General features: G+C 40.3%; 1 protein-coding gene across 1 annotated transcript in view; it reads right to left on the bottom strand.

Moving 5' to 3' along the window:
* The window catches only part of mtrex (Mtr4 exosome RNA helicase), a 163,301-nt gene that overhangs the window by 63,005 nt on the left and 79,578 nt on the right, over positions 1-20,718 (bottom strand). Inside the window, exons 13-16 of the mRNA XM_041193483.1 lie at positions 18,595-18,705; positions 16,919-17,020; positions 15,243-15,368; positions 6,887-7,037 (exon numbers count right to left, since the gene is read on the bottom strand). Of these exons, the coding sequence (XP_041049417.1) occupies positions 6,887-7,037; positions 15,243-15,368; positions 16,919-17,020; positions 18,595-18,705 (490 nt within the window). The remainder of the gene's footprint in view (positions 1-6,886; positions 7,038-15,242; positions 15,369-16,918; positions 17,021-18,594; positions 18,706-20,718) is intronic.

Consider the following 20,718-nt stretch of genomic DNA (forward strand, 5'->3'; position numbering starts at 1 on the left):
GTGATTGGGACTTGGTGCAAGTTAGATCATGGGCATGATTTAATTCTCAAATGAGCACTGCACTATTTTAAACAATAGTTTCTCACATCACCTTTATGGTCAGCATTAGATTGACAAAATGAACACAAATTTCTGCAAGGATTTGTATAGGATTTCCCAAATTCATTTCACAAAGCACAATTGCAGGTGGCAGAGAGATGCTCACTTCAAACATATGGCTGGGTTTGAACCAAAATGTTCAAATCAGGAAGATGAGGAAACACACTGACCCCATGTACCAAATGAATTGCTGAAGCAAACTACAGAGAGCTGTGGCAATTAAATTGATTACACCCACATGCTACCCCCGGAATTTACCCCCAAGAGCCTGCATAAAGTTGCATTAGCAGAGGCCCGAAAGGCACCAGCTGGAATTTTGGATGCACAAGGTATTTATCAACAAGAAGTTTCTTCTCCTATACTTAATTACTCTCCTGTTCCTCCAACCTTCTGCTAGGGTACACAATTGCAGCTTGTATAAAGCTAAAGGGAAAGAATCCCACTTCCCATGACAGGCATACTCCTTCAACCCTCAAAAATGATCCAGGCTGACTGGCCTAGTCTTAAACTGGTACGCAGGACTTTCTAGGTCAAGAGACCTGGGAGTTAAATGGATTGCCTCAGTACAATCTCCCGTTGTCAAACGCACCATCTTAGAGTCAACCTAACCTGAAAGAAATTCTTGCACATGAGCAAACAAACTCTTCCATTGCATGCCAAGTTCCAAACTATGATAGGAAACTGCATGGATTTGTTCTGCATGATTGTGAGATTCTGTTGACCAAAGTTCCATTCAGCCAAAGAATTGCACTCAGCTGATGTTAACATCCAGGAGAAAGACAAAGGATTGGGATAGATGCCCTCATACCTTCCAATCAAAACCTTTGAGTTCCATTCTTGAGTTATGCCATGCACTGTTCAGTCAACAGCTTCTGAAAACTCCTTATAAGTAGCATAACAGTGTATAGCAGGACATAAATATAGTTAAGGCAGGTAAATTTCTGATTTCAGATACCTCAACATTTTGATTGGGGTGGTTGCTTGCAGTACAAAAAAATGTGAAAAAATCTGAATTGATGCTATCACTGTTGCATGAATTCTATAGGCTGATTAACTATAAAGCCAAGATCAACTTCTTTATCTGAAGAACCTAACTGCCATGAAAAATAACTAAATGGACTGCAACAGTTCAAAGAACGCACTGCCACCTTCTTAATGCAACAGGAGATGGGAATAAATGCCAACCTTGCCAGCACATTCAAAGAACGAATAAAATTTACATAGGTAATGCCTCAGAATGAACTCGAGGTTTTGCTGCAAGAAATCATCAAAAGTGCCTTTTTATTGTTCATGAAATGTGTTTTAATAGTAAAAAACAATTTAATGCTGAAATCAGCTTTGCATTAATTTATTCTCAGCTCACACTTTGAAGAATCAACTTTAGCAAGAGAATCCAGACAAAGTGCTTGCTTTCTGCTTTTTATTATTTCATAATTTATCAATAATGATTACATCATGCTCCCCAGGTAGCACTTTGCCATGAACTTTTGTTTTTGGTCCTTGGGGTATGCAATAAATTATTCAAATTTTTTTTAAGACTAGTTTCCTCAAATCTGCACACAATTACTGTACTGAGCAGATTCAGTACGTCGCTTATTCTGCCTGATCCTTTATAGATGCCTGCTGGGATACTTATGACAAGGTTAGTGAACCTACCCACAGGGGTTCAAACTCAAATCAAAATACATTATCATAATGTATAAGTGACAGCCATAAAACATCTACATTGACTGAAAAACAGGTTGTGGCATTATAAAGGCTATATTTGCCATTTATACAGTCATCATACAAATAGGTTTACCTAACCTTTTTTAATTAAAAAAAACATACTTGAAGAATATTACAAAATAAACAATAAACAACCTCAGAACGAAGTAGTTTTTAAATTTTATTATTTTTAATATAAACTGCAGCTTACCCACAAAAATAAGAAAGTAGAAAGAGAGAACAAGAGCTAATATTCCAGAAAATGCCCAATTATGCTTTAATTCTGGCTTAAATTAAAATCTTACAGCACTTTATCAATTGCCTACTTAAAGAAATGCAATGGGTGAGTTGTGGGTATCACATTCTTTAATCTAGGAGTTAAATAAATTATTTTTCTTAGAGCTGAAATCAGGTTCTTTTCACATTTAATTAATTTTGTACAATTAAATTAGGAAATGTCTGACTACTTATGTAAACCTAAACAAACTGAATACGATTTAGCAAACATTTGGCCTAATTGATCAAGGTCAAATGTAAAACTTTTGAACTGGAAATGGTGAAAAGAACAAACCAACAAGGATGAGAGATCCTTGTTGCAGTCCTACTCCGGCCCCCTTCCACAGCTCTTCCTCCGGTACATCGATGATTACTTCGGTGCCGCTTCATGCTCTTGTCAGGACTTGGAAAAATTTATTAATTTTGCTTCCAATCTCCACCCCTCCATCATTTTCACGTGGTCCATCTCTGACACTTCCCTTCCCTTCCTTGACCTCTCTGTCTCAATCTCTGGTGATAGACTGTCCACCAATATCCATTACAAACCCACCGACTCCCACAGCTATCTCGACTACAGCTCCTCACACCCTGCTTCCTGTAAGGACTCCATCCCATTCTCTCAATTCCTTCGCCTCCGTCGCATCTGTTCCGATGATGCTACATTCAAAAACAGTTCCTCTGACATGTCCTCCTTCTTCCTTAACCGAGGTTTTCCACCCACGGTCGTTGACAGGGCCCTCAACCGTGTCCGGCCCATCTCCCGCGCATCCGCCCTCAAGCCTTCTCCTCCCTCCCAGAAACATGATAGGGTCCCCCTTGTCCTCACTTATCACCCCACCAGCCTCCGCATTCAAAGGATCATCCTCCGCCATTTCCGCCAACTCCAGCATGATGCCACCACCAAACACATCGTCCCTTCACCCCCCTTATCGGCATTCCGTAGGGATCGCTCCCTCCGGGACACCCTGGTCCACTCCTCCATCACCCCCTACTCCTCAACCACCTCCTATGGCACCACCCCATGCCCACGCAAAAAATGCAATACCTGCCCCTTCACTTCCTCTCTCCTCACCGTCCAAGGACCCAAACACTCCTTTCAAGTGAAGCAGCATTTCACTTGCATTTCCCCCAACTTAGTCTACTGCATCCGTTGCTCCCAATGTGGTCTCCTCTACATTGGAGAGACCAAACGTAAACTGGGCGACCGCTTTGCAGAACACCTGCGGTCTGTCCGCAAGAATGACCCAAACCTCCCTGTCGCTTGCCATTTCAACACTCCACCCTGCTCTCTTGCCCATATGTCTGTCCTTGGCTTGCTGCATTGTTCCAGTGAAGCCCAACGCAAACTGGAGGAACAACACCTCATCTTCCGACTAGGGACTTTACAGCCTTCTGGACTGAATATTGAATTCAACAACTTTAGGTCGTAAGCTCCCTCCCCCATCCCCACCCCCTTTCTGTTTCCCCCTTCCCCTTTTTTTTTCCAATAAATTATAAAGATTTTCCTTTTCCCACCTATTTCCATTATATATATATAAAAAAAAACCCACTAGAGCTATACCTTGAGTGCCCTACCATCCATTCTTAATTAGCACATTCGTTTAGATAATGTCACCAACTTTAATTTTAACACCTATGTGTTCTATTGTACTATTGTCGTTGACATCTTTTGATGATCTGCTTCTATCACTGCTTGTTTGTCCCTACAACCACACACCCCCACCCCCCCTCCACCTCTTTGTCTCTCTATCTCTCCGTCCCCCACACACACACCTTAAACCAGCTTATATTTCAACTCTTTCTTGGACTCGAACGCAAGTTCTGTCGAAGGGTCATGAGGACTCGAAACGTCAACTCTTTTCTTCTCCGCCGATGCTGCCAGACCTGCTGAGTTTTTCCAGGTAATTCTGTTTTTGTTAAGGATGAGAGATGAACTTGTGCAATAGAAGAGTGAGTAACCGATGTTACCCAGCATGATATCTTCAAAATTCCTTAGTGACATTATTCTTGCCGTTATCCAGTCAGGTTTATGATAAATGATGGATAAAAAACAAAAAAAAGTGCAATTTTCCTCGGTAGCTTTTAAGCAGAAACTAATTCTATGGATTGTTTTTCCTTTTTGCCTATCTCCGTCACCACCGCAACATTGCACAACTTTGATCCCGCCTCAGCTCACCTGCTACTGAAACCCGCAGTCACTCCTTGTTACCTCTAGGTTTGACTATTCAAATGCACCCCTGGCTGGAAAACCACATTCTGTCATCCGTAAACTTGGGTCATCCAAAATTCTTCTGCCCCTATCCTAACATGAACCAAGTCCCCTTCACCTATCTACCCATCCTCACTGACCTACATTGATTCCCAGTTAAGCAATCCCTCAATGTTAAAATTCCCATCCTTGTTTCAAAATCCTTCCATGGCCTTGCTTTCCTTGCTTTTGTAATCTTCCCCAGCCCCACAACCCTCTGAGATATTTGGGCAGATACAATTCTGGCTGATTGTAACTGCTCCATTGCTTGTGGCCATGCCTTCAGTTGCCTATGCCCTTAGCTCTAAAATTCACTCCCTTCACCTCTCCACCCTGCTTTCGTACTTTAAGCCACTCATTAAAACTCATCCCTTTGACCAAGCTTTTGATCATCTGACCCAATATCTCCTTGCATGGTTCCGTATCATATTTTGTTTTACAATGTTCCTATGAAGCACCTTGGGATGTTTAATTACATTAAAAGTGCAACATAAATATAAGACGCTGTTGTTAATTCTTTCAGGTTCCTGTGAGTTAACATCGTGCTAAATACCAAAATGATAATTTTAAGCTATAGTCAGGTTGCTGATGTCCACTTGTCAACTTTCAGGATTAAATTAGATAGGTGAAAGAAAAGGGATTAGAGATATGGAAACAGTTTGACTATATGTATTAAGCATTGGTTGGTCACATGGAAGGCAAACACAAACACTGAGTAGATGGGCTAAAAGGCCAGTTTTCATCCAGTCCCATTCTAAAGCTGATCTCCTCCCATTAGTTCTTTCAACAAAAAAATGGTCACAGGAATTTTGCAGGAATAGTATGTGTAACCACTATATATATGGTATTGAATTATAGAATGATTACAACATGAAAGGGGACAATTCAGTCCATCAAGTCCATGCTAGTTCCACTCCCCACCCCTTTATACATATCCCTGCAAACTCTTTCCCTTCAATGCTTTTACAATTCCCTTTTGAAAACCAGGATTGAATCTGCCTCCACTCACCCTTTCATGCACTGCATTCCAGGTCATATACAATTGCTCCATAAAAAAAGTTTCTCATGTCTCCCTTGGTTCTTTTGTTAATCACTTCAAATCTGTATCTTCTGGTTTTTGACTGTTCTGCCAATGGGAACACTTTATCTCTACCTACTCTGTCTAGACCCGTCATTATTTTGAACAGTTCCATCAAAATCTCCCCTCAACCTTCTCGCTCTAAGGAGAACAACTTCAGTTTCCCCAAGCAATCTGCGTAACTGAAGTCCCTCATCCCTGGAAACATGTTTCTAAACCTTATTTGCACCCTTCAATATCTTCACATTGTCCCTGAAGTGTGGTGCCCAGAACTGGACACAATACTCCAGTTGAGTTCAAACTAGTGTTCTTTTTATGTAAAGGTTCGTCAAAACTACCTTGCAAATACAGTAGGATTGGTTGACTGGAAAATTAAGCACACCAATGACAATATTGGATAAATGTCAAGAGAGGTGGCCATCACTACACTTCTGTCCTCTTCAGTGGTTTGGTGTAAATCCTAACTAAACAGATAGGATATACCAATGTGTTGATAATAAATTAACTGAACTGGTACAACCTCCAGCCAGATCTTAATGGATGTGAATTTACACACATGCTAGTCATAATTTGGCATTAATTAGCAGATTCAAGAATCACAAGGAGAGTGAGTGTGGAAAATGGAAATGGCAAACCGACAGATTTAAGGCGTGTTTCTTTGAGTTTTGGGTACATGGCACCATTTGCAACTGGGGAGATTGGATACAAGGCACTATTTGCAACAGGAGAAAGCATCTCATCTATTTTATAAGATATGCAGTAAGAAATTGCTCACTATTTGACACACATTTGTAATTTCATTCTAAAATTATTGGTGTTACTTAATGGCAGAGAGTGCAGGAAAAAAACTTTAAAAAGGTAGGGAAATTTTCTTTCCACAGAACAAATACAGCTTGATCTACATAGAGTCATAGAGTCATGTACACAAAAACAGGCCTTTCGGGGAACGGGGAATACTGAAGTACAGAGGACAGATAGCTAGATAGCTTATTTTGTGTACATGATCCTGAATACAGAATGCTATGTTGATTCCCAGGTGTCAATGTTCAGGATGTGGGAACAAATATAACTGGTATGGGAATGAGAGGGTGAGCAGCCAGAGGTCAAGGATCATGGATCGTTTTGAAAGCATTAAGGGCTGGGACCAGCCTCAAAACAGCAATTCTGAGTACCTTAAACCGAATGGCACATCAAGCTGTTTCACCCAACTGGGATTGTTGGCTTTAGTTTTAATGATTACACGACTTGGCAAAAATCTATTGCAACCGAACTCCACCATAATTGAAAATACATGCATTAGATATTGGTTATACTGATTTCACCAGCCACAAGATGAAATCTGCGATGGCCTCAGCAAATTAGAAGAATGGAAATACCATGCCTGTAATGAGTACATTCTAATTCAGAGCATTATGAAAATCATAAGCTCCAGGCCAGGTTATTAAACTGTGAAACTTAGGGAAAATAATTTTACTCACTTTCCACCACTCCTGGGATTGCCTTGTAATTCTGGAATTGGTAGAAGGATTTTTCCAACATGTATTCAGGATTGATCTCTTCAACACGAAGAAGGTTCAAAACCATGTTATAGGTCAGATGAAATGCACTGTTAAGGGGATCAGCTGAACCCTGGAAAATGAAAAACCAAATTGCTGAAACATGAAAATAAAAATCATTTTGAGTTTCATTTTCACTTTTCTATTCTCGATAATCTGATGACACCAACTGTCGTAAAGTGATTTGCTACAAAAGATAGTGTAACCAATAAAACAAGAGATGTTTGCCTCATCCCTATCTGATCAATTCTTTGAGAAAAATATAATTGTACAACTTAAATGTGGTAACCTTCCCACCCTGGAAAACAGCATTAATCATGCAGGCACTGCTGAACAGGGGAACCGTGTCAGTTAAATTCTCGTCATAGCTGTAGTCCTCCAAGGAGACAGAGGCTTTGTACTTCAAGAACCAAGTAGCAAGGTCTTTGCAGCTGATTTTTAAAAAATTCATTCATGGGATGCGGGCATCTCTGACGAATTGCCCCCAAGAGGGTGGTGGTGAGCTGCCTTCTTGAACCGTTGCAGTCCATGTAGTGTTGGTACACCCACAGTGATGTTAGGGAGACAGTTCCAGGATTTTGACCCAGCAACAGTGAAGGAAGGATGATATATTTCCAAGTCAAGATGGTGAGTGGCTTGGAGGCGAACTTCCAGATGGTCAGCAAAAGGCATACAAGGAGGCAGGCAAAGCCAGACTGTGAAGGAGACTGAGCGAATTAGGTTTATGTGGGAATATGGTGCACATGAGATAAAGGTGTGGTATACATAGGAATTATTCTAAGTGAATTCATGAGTAATTAAATTAAGTTGACTGAATAACCTAAGTAAAAAAGGCAGGACAGGTGTTATGTTGCAGCTGCTGAATGTGGATGCTTTTGGACACCAAGGCAACTTAGATATACACGTCTGCAAAAAGAGTAAGCAGCTACAGAAATTTTGGATCAGGATTATTGGTCTGGAAGCCGAACTGCACACACTGCATAATGGAAGGGAGGGGGAGAAATACCTGGACACTTTGGCCAGGATTTTACAGCCCCGCTGTGGCATGCCCCACCAGCAGAGCAGCAAGCTATTTAGATCTCCATTCAGTTTGGCGGGACCATAATAACACGTTGGGTGGGAGGTGCCGTAAAATCCTGTTCTTTATTCCAGAAGACAGTCACACCTGTTAGAATAGGGTCATCTGTTTTGGTCAGCAGTGAGGGACAGGAGGATGTGACTGTGAGTTAGGCAGGTAATGGGACTGAGCAGGCAGTAGTTGGGCAGCCTCAGACTTTACAACTGTTGAAAAGGTTTGAGGTGCTCCACCACCTGTGTGAAAGAAAGTAAGGTCTGCGAGGTGGATGAGCAGGTTGGCCATAGCACCATGGTACAGGTAGTCATTCAAGCGGGGGGAGCAAAGAGGAATGTAGTGGTAGTATGGGAAAATATAGTGGGGGATTGACACTGTCCGTTGCAGCTGAAAGCGAGAGTCCAGAAGGCTTTGTTGCCTGCCCAGTGCCAGGATTCGGGACATCTGCTCAGGGCTGGAGAGGAACATACAGGGGGAGGGGGAGGATCCAGTTGTCGTTGTCCATATAGGCGACAACGAAATGGACAGGACGAGGAAAGAGGTTCTGCTTAGTCAGTATGAGAAGCTAGGTACCAAATTAAGAAGCAGAAGCTCAAAGGTAAATCTCTGGATTGTTACCTGAGCCACATGTAAATTGGCATAGGGCAATTAAGATTAGGGAGATGAATGCATGGCCCAAACACTGGTGTGGGAGAAGTGGGTTCTGGTTCATGGGGCACTGGCACCAGTACTGGGGGAAGTGGAGACTGTACTGTTGGGACGGTCTATGCCTGAACCACACCGGGACAAAGGTTCGCTAGGGAAGTAGAGAGGCCTTTAAACTAAACAAGGGGGTGGAGAGGGATCAAGCTTGGGTAGATGTGGCAAATCAAGGGGTAGATTCAGGCAGGAGAACATACTGACAATATGGGAAATGAGAATCATAGAATAGCAGGAAGGGACATAGAGATAAAACCAAAGAATGTACCAGTAGTCAAGACTAGATGATATAAAGATAACAAAAAGACAAAACTAAAGGCTCTGTATCTGAATTCATGTGGCATTCATAACAAAGTAAATGAATTGATAGCACACATTGAAATAAATAAATCAATCTGATAGACATTATGGATACATGGCTGTAGGATGACAAGGATTGGGTCCTGAATATTGAGGGATATATGACATTCAAGAAGAATAGGAAGTTAGGTAAAGGTGGAGAGGTAGCTCTGTTGATCAAGCATGGCATTGGTGTAATGACGAGATATAACCTTGGTTCAGCAGGATCAGGATGTACAGTCGGTTTGGATGGAGATGAGGAAAATAGGGGAAAGAAGTCACGAGTGGGAGTGGTCGACAGGCTGCCTATCAGTAACCACAATATAGGACAAAGTATACAAGAAGAAATATTGGGTGCTTGCTATAAAGGGATGGCAATAATCATGGGTGATTTTAATCTATATATAAACAGGAAAAATTAGATTGGCAGTAGTAGCATGCATGAGGAGTTCACTGAAAGCTTTCGAGATAGTTAGTAGAGCAGCACATTCTGGAAACAACCAGAGAGCAGCTTATATTAGACTTGGTATTGTGTAACATAACAGGATTAATTAATGACCTCAGAGTGGTAGCAGCGACCACAACATAACTCCATTTTAGATCTAGTTTGAAAGGAAGAAAAGTGGTCTAAGACTAGTATTTTAAACTTAATTGAGGGTAACTATGTGGGCATGAAAGCTGAGCTGGATGAAGTGAACTGGGATATTAAGCTCGTGACAGGTCAATAACGAAGCAGTGGCAGACATCTAAGGGGATATTTCAGAATGCATAATTCTACATTCCTACTATAAAGAAAAATTTTAAGGGAAGGACCCATCTTCTGTGGTTAATTGATGTGATTAAGGAAGGCATCAAACTTAAGGAAGAAGCATAGGAAAAACCACGCAAAGATGAGTAGCAGGTCAGATGATTGGTCAGGATACAAAGAACAGCAGAGAATGACTAAAAGTTTAAGCAGTAGGAAGAAATTAGAGTATGAGAGGAAGCTAACTAGAAACGTAAAAACAGATAGTAAGCGTTTCGACAGGTTTTTAAGCAGGAAAAGAGTAGGTAAAGTGAGTGTTGATCCTTTAGAGAGTGACAATAGGGAATTAATAGTCGATAATAGGGTAAAACAGATTAAATGACCAAATATTTTGATTCAACAAAATATAAAAGCAAAATACTGTGGATGCTGGAAATCTGAAACAAAAGCAAAGATTGCTCGAAAAACTCAGCAGGTCTGATGGCATCTGCGGAGAGAAAGACAGAGTTAACGTTTCGAATCCGTATGACTCTTCTTCAGAACTTCTTCAGATTGCTCTTCAGAAATATTTTGCTTCTGTCTTCACGGTAGAGCATACAAAAGACATTTAAGTAATAGCTGTAAATTGGCAGGTGGAAGGGAGAGAGGAACTTGGTGAAATTACAATCACTAGGGGAGCGGTACTGAGCAAACTGATGGAGCTGCGGGCTGACAAATCTCTGGGTCCTGATGAACTGCACCCTAGGGTCTTAAAAGAGGTGGCTAATGAGGCAGTAAATGAGTTGGTGTTCATTTTCCAAAACTCACTAGATTCTAGAAAGGTTCATCACACTGGAAAGTAGCAAATATAAACCCTCTATTCAAGAAGGGAGAGAGGCAGAAAACACAAAGCTTTAGGCCAGTTAACTTTGACATCTGCTGTGGGGAAGGTGTTAGAATCATTCATGAAGGAGGTTGTACTGGGCACTGAGAGAAGCTCAAGGTAAATCGGGAAGAGTCAGCATGGTTTTATGAAAGGAAAATCATATTTAACCAATTTATTGGATTCTTTGAGGAAGTAACATGCGCTTTGGATAAAGGGGATGTACTGTATTTAGATTTCCAGAAGGCATTTGATAAGGTGCCACATCAAAGGTTATTAAGGAAAATAAAAGCTCACGGTGTAAGCGGTAACATGTTGGCATGGATATAAAATTGGCTGGCTGGCAGAAAACAGAGAGTACGCATAAATGGATCTTTTTCTGATTGGCAATATGTGATGAGTGAAGGCCCGCAGGGGTCTGTGCTGGGGTCTCAACTTTTTACAATTTATACCAATGACTTAGATGAGGGGAGTGAAGGCATGGTAACTAAATTTGCAGATGACAGAAAGATAGGTTTGAAAGTATGTTGTGAAGTGGACATAAGGAGTTTGCAGACAGATACAGATTGATAGCTTAAATGACTGGGCAAAAATCTGGCAGATGGAGTATAATGAGGGAAAATGTGAAGAATAAAAAAGCAGAGTATCACTTAAATGGAGAACAGCTGCAGAATTCCGAGGTACAGAGGATGAGTCACACAGTGCATGAGTCACAAAAAGTTTGGATGCAGGTACAGCAAGTAATGAAGAAGGCTAATGGAATGCTATCCTTCATCACGAGAGGAACTGAAAATAAAAGTAAGGATGTTATGCTTCAGTTATGCAGGGCATTGGTGAGACCACATCTCGAATGTTGTGTGCAGTTTTGGTCTTCTTATTTAAGGAAGGATGTCAATGCGTTGGAGGCTGTTCAGATGAGGTTTACTAGATTGATACCTGGAATGAGAGTGTTATCTAGTGAGGAAAGGTTCGACAGACAGGGCTTGTCTTCACTGAAGTTCAGAAGAGTGAAGGATGACTTGATTGAAGTATAGAAGATCCTGAACGATATTGACAAGGTGGGCGTGGAAAGAATGTTTATAAACTGCTATAAAACTAGGGGTTGGCTTTTGAGGACAGAGATGAGGAGAATTTTTTTTCTCTGAGGGTTGCATGATTTTGGGACACTCTGCTTCACAAGGTAAGGGAGGCGAGGTCATTGAATACGTTTAAGGTGGAGGTAGATTGATTCCCTTGTCTAATAAGGATCTAAGGTTATTGGAGTAGATGGGAATGTGGAATTTGAAACACAAACAGATCAGCCATGATCTTGTTGAATGGTGGAGCAGGCACGAAGGGCCAAATCGCCTACTTCTGCTTCTATTTTGTATGTTCATATTGGTGTTCCCGTGCGTCTGCTGCCCTTGTCCTTCTAGATGGTAGCGTGGGTTTGGAAGATGCTGTCTAAGGAGCCTTGGTGAGTTTCTGCAGTGCATCGTATAGATGGTACACACTGCTGCTATTGTGCGTCAGTGGTGAAGGTAATGAATATTTGTGGATGGGGTGCCAATCAAGTGGGCTGCTTTGTCCTGGATGGTGTCAAGCTTCTTGAGAGTTTTGGAGCTGCACTCACTCGGGCAAGTGGAGAATACTCCATCACACTCCTGACTTGTGCCTTGTAGATGGTGAACAAACTTTGGGGAGTCAGGAGCTAAGTTACTCGCCGCAGGATTCCTAACCTCTGACCTGCTCTTCTAGCCGCAGTATTAAATGACTAATACAGTGCAGTTTCTAATCAACGGTAACCCCAGGATGTTGATATTGGGGGATTCAACGATGGCAATGCCATTGAATGTCAAAGGGCAATGATTAGATTCTTTTTGTTGGAGATCATCACTGCCTTTGTGTGCCGTGAACATTACTTGCCACTTGTCAGCCCAAGCCTGGTATTGTCCAGGTCTTGCTGCATTTGGACATGGGCTGCTTCAGTATCTGAGGAGTCGCAAATGATGCTGAACATTGTGCAATCATCAGCAAACATCCCCACTTCTAATCTTATGAGGGAAGGAAGGTCATCGATGAAGCAGCTGAAGATGGTTGGGCCCAGGCAAATGCCGCTTGATAGCCCTGCTGATGACCCCTTCTATCACTTTACTGATGATCGAAAGTAGACTGATGGGACTTAATTGGCTGGGTTGGATTTTCCTGCTTTTTGTGTACAGGACATACCTGGGCAATTTTCCACATTGCTGGGTAGATGCCAGAGTTGTAGCTGTACTGACTAGTTATGGAGTACAAGTCTTCAGTACTATTACTAGAATATTGTCAGGTCCCGTAGCCTTTGCAGTATCCAGTGCCTTCAGCCGTTTCTTGATATCATATCGAGTGAACTGAATTGAATTGGCTTGGCTGAAGACTGACATGTGTTATGCTAGGGACCTCAGATGGAGACTGAGATGAATTATCCACTCGGCACTTCTGGCTGAAGATTGTTGCAAACGCTTCAGCTTTATCTTTGTTTCTCCTTATGTTCTGATGAATTATTCTTTAGGTTCACCCAGTCACAAATAGAGCAGTGATTATGCAATGCAGCAGGGACGACATTTTGGCAAGTATACAAGTCGTTCTCCCAAACTGTGTGACAAAGATATTCATTTAAATTTTTCACGTCAAAGCCAAAATATGAACACATAGTGTTGCTCAAGGACTGACACAATCATGAGATTTTATGCAATGACAAAGATGTTCCAGAAATGGTCACACCATTTCAGGGATGGTTTATTTCAAGGAACAGCAGTTAACGGTGAAAACCTGCCCCATATTCAGCAGAATGATGTGGGGGAAAATCAGACTTCCTCCAAAAAAATGCGAAGAGTGGCCATTCGCGCACTGAAACACGCCTCTGCACCCAGACGAAAATTCGCCCCAAGTAATGTGAATAGATATTAGGACAGACAGCCAAAAACTTGGTTACTAAGAGGAATGAGGTATAGAGAAGTTTATCGAGGAAAGTCTAGAATTCAGGGCCTTGGCAGCTGAACGCATAACACCAAAGGTGTGACAAAGGAAATCGGGAATGCACAAGAAGCCTAATTTGGAGGAATAGAGTTCTTGGACGTTTTTTACAAACATACGAATTAGGAGCAGGAGTAGGCCTCTCAGCCCCTTGAGGCTGTTCCACCATTCAATAAGAACATGGTGATCTAATTGTAACCTCAAGTCCACATATCTGCCTACCCCCGATAACCTTTCCTCCCTTTGTTCATCAAGAATCTATCTACCTTCGCCTAAAAAATTGGTACTGTGATAGATTTTTTGTTATTCAAGAGGTAAAGTCCAAAGACATGGTGAAATAAGGGGAATTTGCATTCAAAGGGGAAAATATGTATAAAGGAGAGAAGGCTGTGTGTAAGGGCAGGCATTCTAAGGTCTAACACAAGTGTGAAAAGCCTCTAGCATCTAAGCCTCAAGCTGCTGTCTATAAGGAACCAAAGCTGGGGAAAACTCACTTTGAATTCAACTGTTCAGGGTGTGTGTTACTTTGTCTGGGTCTTTCAAAATTTGTATGTCTTATTGCTGCCTTAATGGAAGTATAACTGGGGGTTAAATTAACTTGGGGATATGAAGTTATCATAATAGTAATTTGTAGATTTTTGTATGTACTTAAAGTCATTTGTTCTATTAATAAAGGTTTAATTTAGTTTTGTAAGAAACCTATAAGACTTGGTGGTCTTATTACTACTGAATTCAAGGCAAGCATTTTGAAATATATACAAATTGCAAAGCAATTGTGGCCGTTGTTTCAAGTTTCTCATTGGGATTTGAGCAGCTCAGCATTTACCATCAGCTGTGCCATAACAACCATCTACAAGATGACCTGCACAACACCTTCCAAACCTACGACCTCGACCACCTTGATGGACAAGGGTAGCAGACAAGGGAACACCGCCACCTGCAAGTTCTCCTTCAAGTCACTACCATCCTTACTTGGAACTATATTGCTGTTCCTTCGCTGTTGTTGGGTAAAAATCCTGGAATTCCCTCCTTAATAGCAATGATTACTTCCGATTACCACTCTCCACCCACATTCCCCCGCAAACCTGGAAAAAAGACTGTAGCCCAACGCACCTACAACTCCACTTTTAACATCTGAAACTGTCTGGTCTCGCAAGGTCACTGAAGTCAATAGCAATGTCTGAAAATTACAACTTAAGCTATTTCTTACAACTTTACTGATCATTCACACTGTGATTCAAGAATGGGGTTAGGCAGTTTATGAGAAGTAAACCAGCTGCCACAAACATACGTCTCAAGTTATAACATTAGTGTTATTTGGAGGTGTACTTTTCATAAATATGCTTCATCCATATATTAATCAACACTACAATGCAGGGAGTTAAAACCACAAAGTTGGGAAGATATTTTAAAGCATGTTAATAAAACTAGTATAGAGAGCTGGGGGCTTGGTGTCTTTCATTCTGATAATGATTAACCCTTCAACTAAGAATGATACCATGTTTAATCTGATATAAATTTCAAGCAAAAACAATACAAGGGAAAAATGTGACACCAAATCTATTACCTTTAGAAGCTGTTTTCCAACTGTTGGACTCATCTTTTCATCCACCATAAGAATAACAATTCCTCTTTCGTCCATGCCACGCCTGCCAGCTCGACCGGACATCTGAATGTATTCCCCTGAAGAAATCTATTAGGAAAAGGAAAATAGAGTGCATTAACATTTTGGACAATGTTTTTGAAAGTATACCACTGCTGCAATATGAATCAATATTTGAACAACATTAATTTGACCAAGTAGAAATGGATAAATCGACATACTTGAATCAAATGTAACTTAAGTAAACTACAACGTCATCAGAATCATTTACCAATTGAAATATTGAGTTATGCATGTAACATTTGCAACTTACTCACGAGAAGAAAACGAGAATAAATTGTATTGCACTTTAATAAATAAATGAAACTGCCAATGATGCAGGTAAGGCTACTTCATTGTCGCATTAGCTTCTAATGCAGCAATTCTATGCATCAATTAACAATTATATATTTATTGAGGGAGCAAAGAAAGGGACGAGATCAATGTGACACATATAAACCAGTAGTAGTCGCCAAATTACAAGCAGATACAATCACAGAACATAATTTCCCAAAATGCTGATAAAAAAAATCTCTGAATCTTGCATTATAAAAACCAATTTGGACTTATTCAAATGTAGCAGCTACTCAATGTGCTCAACCAGAAAATGGCTTTTGAATTCAATGTCTCTGTACTGGCATTCAGGCCTACCCGAGTTTCTGGTTTCCAGAAAATCAGTGGAACCAGTCTGGGTCACATGCCACCTTAATGCATGTCAATCACCTAAACAGCCAAGGAGCAAAGGAAGCACAAAATCAACTGGACACCTATTCATGCACTAGCATCAGTTTATAGCACATAGAGAGCAGTACAGAGCCTGTGATTCTCAGAAAAATAAAAGCACAAAATCAAGGAAATGAGCTGTAAAACAAAGTTCTGGAAAATTCTATGTATTAGAACATTCTAACTTTCCAACTACCCTAATACGGTGGTCTCAACTACGAGCAGATGGAATGACGGGATGCGATTCCCCAAAATATTGAGAAAAATCTCAGAATCTCATGTAATTAAAACTGATTTGGACTTATTCAGTCACAGAAAACTGGTGGAATAAAAACAGAAATTGCTGGAAAGACATGTTTCTTAGGCAGAAAATGCAAATCTGGACTGTTCAGCCTTTATTGAAATCTTTAGCGAAGACTGAAAACTAAATGGGCATTTTATTAAGGTTGGAAAAATCTGACGGCGGATGAGGAATGAATCAACAGAAGATTGTTAGGTAAAATAATAAATCAGATGTTACAGATATATGAAGGATAAAAGCTTGTGGAGGAAGCAAAGGAGGCAAAGATCTGAAAAATCACAGAAGTCCTGAGACAAAAATGTGAGAAAATCTGCTGATTCTTTCCCCCTATTAGTTACAGTGAGATACCCAAATATCAAAATTTGTGTACTTGAAACATGCCATACAACAAATTTAACCACTACAAAACCACTTCCAAGAGTGATGTACAAAGCTGGCCTTCAAAATAACTTTGCTTACTCAGTACAATTCATTCTCACCATTATGACAATGTGCTTAACAGCTTTTTAAAAATTAACTAGCATTGCAAGTGCTGTGAACAATATAAAAAAACTGAAAAAAGGTAACTTCTCTATACCCAACGGAAATCTTTCCCATCAAATTTGCGTGCACTGGTGAACAGAACTGTCCTTGCTGGCATGTTGATGCCCATAGCAAAGGTCTCTGTTGCAAACAACGCCTAGAAAAAAAAAGCAACACCATTAAATTGAATCAAACTAGTGCACAAGTATAAATCTTTTAACTTGAGAGTTTAAAATATTCAGTAGAAACCATCAATCCTTATTACCTAGAAATGAAGGCTGGTGTATTAAGTATCTATTCATATAGGCTAACAAGCCACCTGGTTCCACCAATCCATTACAAAAATTACATCACCTACACCACATGGACCATTGGTTCAAGGTGATGGCCAACCACCATCTTCAAGTCAACAAAAGATGTGCAATAAATGCTGGTTTTTCCAGCAATATTCCAAGAATTTACTTCTTTTTGAAGTTAAAATACACACTGGGAATCTTTAAGTACACCAGGTGAAATCCAACAAACCAGGAAGGAAACTATATTCAAAGATTGTTTTCTGAAACAAATGATATAACTTTTAAAGATATCTATTTGAACTTGAACAAAAATTGCTAAATACAAACATCAAGACATAGGAATAGTGGTGTGCCATTCAGCCCCTTGAGGCTGCTCTGCCATTTAATTAGATCACGACTGATCTGTACCTCAACTCCATTCATCCATCTTTGATCCATATCCTTTGATATCCATACCTGATAAAACTGACAATCTCAGTCTTGAAACTTTCAACTGACCGAACATTCAAAGTCTTTAGAGGGAAACAAATTGCCATTATCCTCCGAGTGAAAAAATGCTTTCTGATTATGTTCCTGAATGACCCTGCTCTAATATTATGATTCTATCTACTTGTTCTTTGAACAAAAAGAAGTAAATTCTTGGAATATCGCTGGAAAAACCAGCATTTATTGCACATCTTTTGTTGACTTGAAGATGGTGGTTGGCCATCACCTTGAACCAATGGTCCATGTGGTGTAGGTGATGTAATTTTTGTAATGGATTGGTAGAACCAGGTGGCTTGTTAGCCTATATGAATAGATTCTTTGAACAGTGCTGTTCAACTGCTTATCCAATATGTTTAAGTTGTAGATGAGCCAGAACATCCTCTAAATAGGGGCACTAAGGGAAAAACTACCCTGTTATCTATCAGAAACTTCATTCTAGCCAGTTATTCTACTCACCTTACAATATTCACTCAGGCTGAAGCCAATGGCTCTAACCTCAATATTTTGCTGAAGCTTGAGTATAATTTCAAATCCGATATCCAGACCTTCACCAAGACTGCCCATTTCCACATTCCAGATATTAGTCACTTCCAGCCCAACATCCCCAAAACACTGAATGCTCATCCACATCTGCACGGTTACCTCACTCACTGCCAGCCCCACACAACTTTAATTTATCTCTACTGCTTGCATCTACTCAAAATCAAGTCCCACCCATCCATATGAACATATGCATGTACGAATTAGGAGATATTCTGCCCCTACAGCCTGCTCAACCATTCAATAAGATCATGGCTGATCTGATTGTGGCCTCAACTCCACATTCTTTCTAACTGCCTTTCATCTTATTCGTATCGGCTCTACTGGTTCCTTAACACAGTGACCTATATGTTGTGTAAAGCACTCTATAAGTCAATTGCAAAATATATTTAGTAAGGACAAACTTTACCTTCAGAAGTCCTTCAGAGAAAAGAATCTCAATGGTTTCTTTCAGTATAGGAAGCAAACCTCCATGGTGGATTCCAATTCCTCTTTTTAAAAGAGGCAAAACATGTTCAACCTGGTTACATAGGAATTAAAATGTCAATAAATAGCATTTCAAAAATGCACACATTGGGATTTAGTGATAAAGGGTATGGTTTTGTAATTGCAGAATATGTTCACTGCTCTCTTCGCATTTCATGTAGGCAGCAACTCATATCAACTTACCAAAGGCATTTGGCAGCCTTCTGCCACCTCAGCCTAAGTGACCATTCTTCACGTGAAAGCTATGCTTGCCTCCTAAGCATAATAAAATCTGCAATTGGTACTCCAGCACCACTCAATTTCTACAAGTAATTCAAATCCATAGTGCTTAATATGAATTATAAAGTCTCCACTGTATACTACAAGCACAAAGTACTCAACTCACTCTCAGCCAGTCTATCAGCTGCTTTTTCAAGCACCAAGTCTGCTGGGAGATCAAAATAATGAAAGTAAGATGGAACATGATTGTGAATGAAAAGCATGTAGCAACTGGTCTCATGTTATTGTTTTCTGAAAAATTGCAATGCAGAGCATACCCTAAATTTTTGTGTTACGAGGTTTTCACATGCAGTTGCATTCTCTCACGCTGCACAAAAAAGTATCTAAACTAAATGATAGGCCGGTTCTTACTGATCTGCATTTAGCAGCTTGCTTATAATTCCTCAGCTATAAAACTAATTTTAACAATCTAAGCAAGGCTTGAGGCAGTGATTAAGAGAAAGATCTTGGCCTAGATTTTGCTCTCGGTGGTGAAAGAACAGTTTTCTTTGTTCATTCACTCAACTTCCTTGTCTCAGAAACCTTTACCCATGGCTTTTTCTTTCTGTCTTCAACTATTTCTGTTTCTGCCCCTAATTCAATGAAAACTGCTGTAATAAAAACAACAACTGCTGGAAGTGCTCAACGGGTCAGGCAGCATGTATGGAAAGAGAAACAGGGATAACATTTTCGATCTGTGACAGACCAAAATGCCTCACCTGCTGAATATTTTCAACATTTTCATTTTTATTTCAGATTTCCAGTATCCATGAATGCGTAATAAAAACAGAAAATGCTAGAAAAACTCAGCAGATCCAGCACCATCTGTGGAGTGGGAAACTGAGTTAACGTTTCAAGTCTGTATGACCTTTTTGAGAGCATGTCTGTTTCAATGCAGTGTTCACGACAGAGGATTGGCATCTTTGAACGGAGCAAGCAAGATTATTTGACCAGATTCCAATACCCTCACTGAGATAGAGTCCAAACCAGGAAGTAAAAAGCACAAGGTTTTATCTACATTTAAATCATGCGGAGAATCATGTACAGAATCACGTAGAGAAAGCTAAATAAACATTGGGAAATACAGACAGGATTAAAGGAAAAAGATAGAGGAGACAAATGGAAGTAGCAAAAAGAAATGCTAATTTTATTTTTTAGGCTGCAATATTAATTTCCTTCTGAGGAAATGAGACTTCACAATTGTAAATTTAATTTGATTTTAATTTTTAATTTTTGAGTGCCATTTGTTATTCAGCAGTAATTATCACTTAAGACATTTAGAAGCTGCTTACTCCTAAATGTACCAGCCCTAACTTGTTCAGCCATTCTTAGTACTGAACTAGTGGGGAATTACGAAGTTCGCGCCATTTGTGATTTCAATGCTAAGTCTATTGGCAAGGACTGCAACAGCACACCCTATGGAGGAGCAGGGTGTCCTGAAGGCAACTTCTGGATTTCCTCCCAGTGCTTTAAACTTAAAATTCTCATTTTTGTGCTTGAATTCTTTATGGCCTCATCACTCCCTACCTCCATAACCTCCTCCTGTGCTACAACCATCCTCCACCAATTACTTTTCATTCCTCTGACTCTGGCTTCTTGCACATTTGTCCGCCCTTGAGAACTCACCACTGCTGGACTTGCCTTCAGCCAGCCAAGTTCCATTCCTCAGAGTTCCCTACCTAAAACTTCTCTTGCCAGCCCATCAACATCTAATTTTTGAAGGCTTTAAAACCCACCTTGTTACCATTTTACACCTTTCTGCCTATTTCCCATACACCTATGCAAAGTA

This window comes from Carcharodon carcharias, chromosome 1 (assembly GCF_017639515.1).
Source record: "Carcharodon carcharias isolate sCarCar2 chromosome 1, sCarCar2.pri, whole genome shotgun sequence".
NCBI classification, from domain to species: Eukaryota; Metazoa; Chordata; class Chondrichthyes; order Lamniformes; family Lamnidae; genus Carcharodon; species Carcharodon carcharias.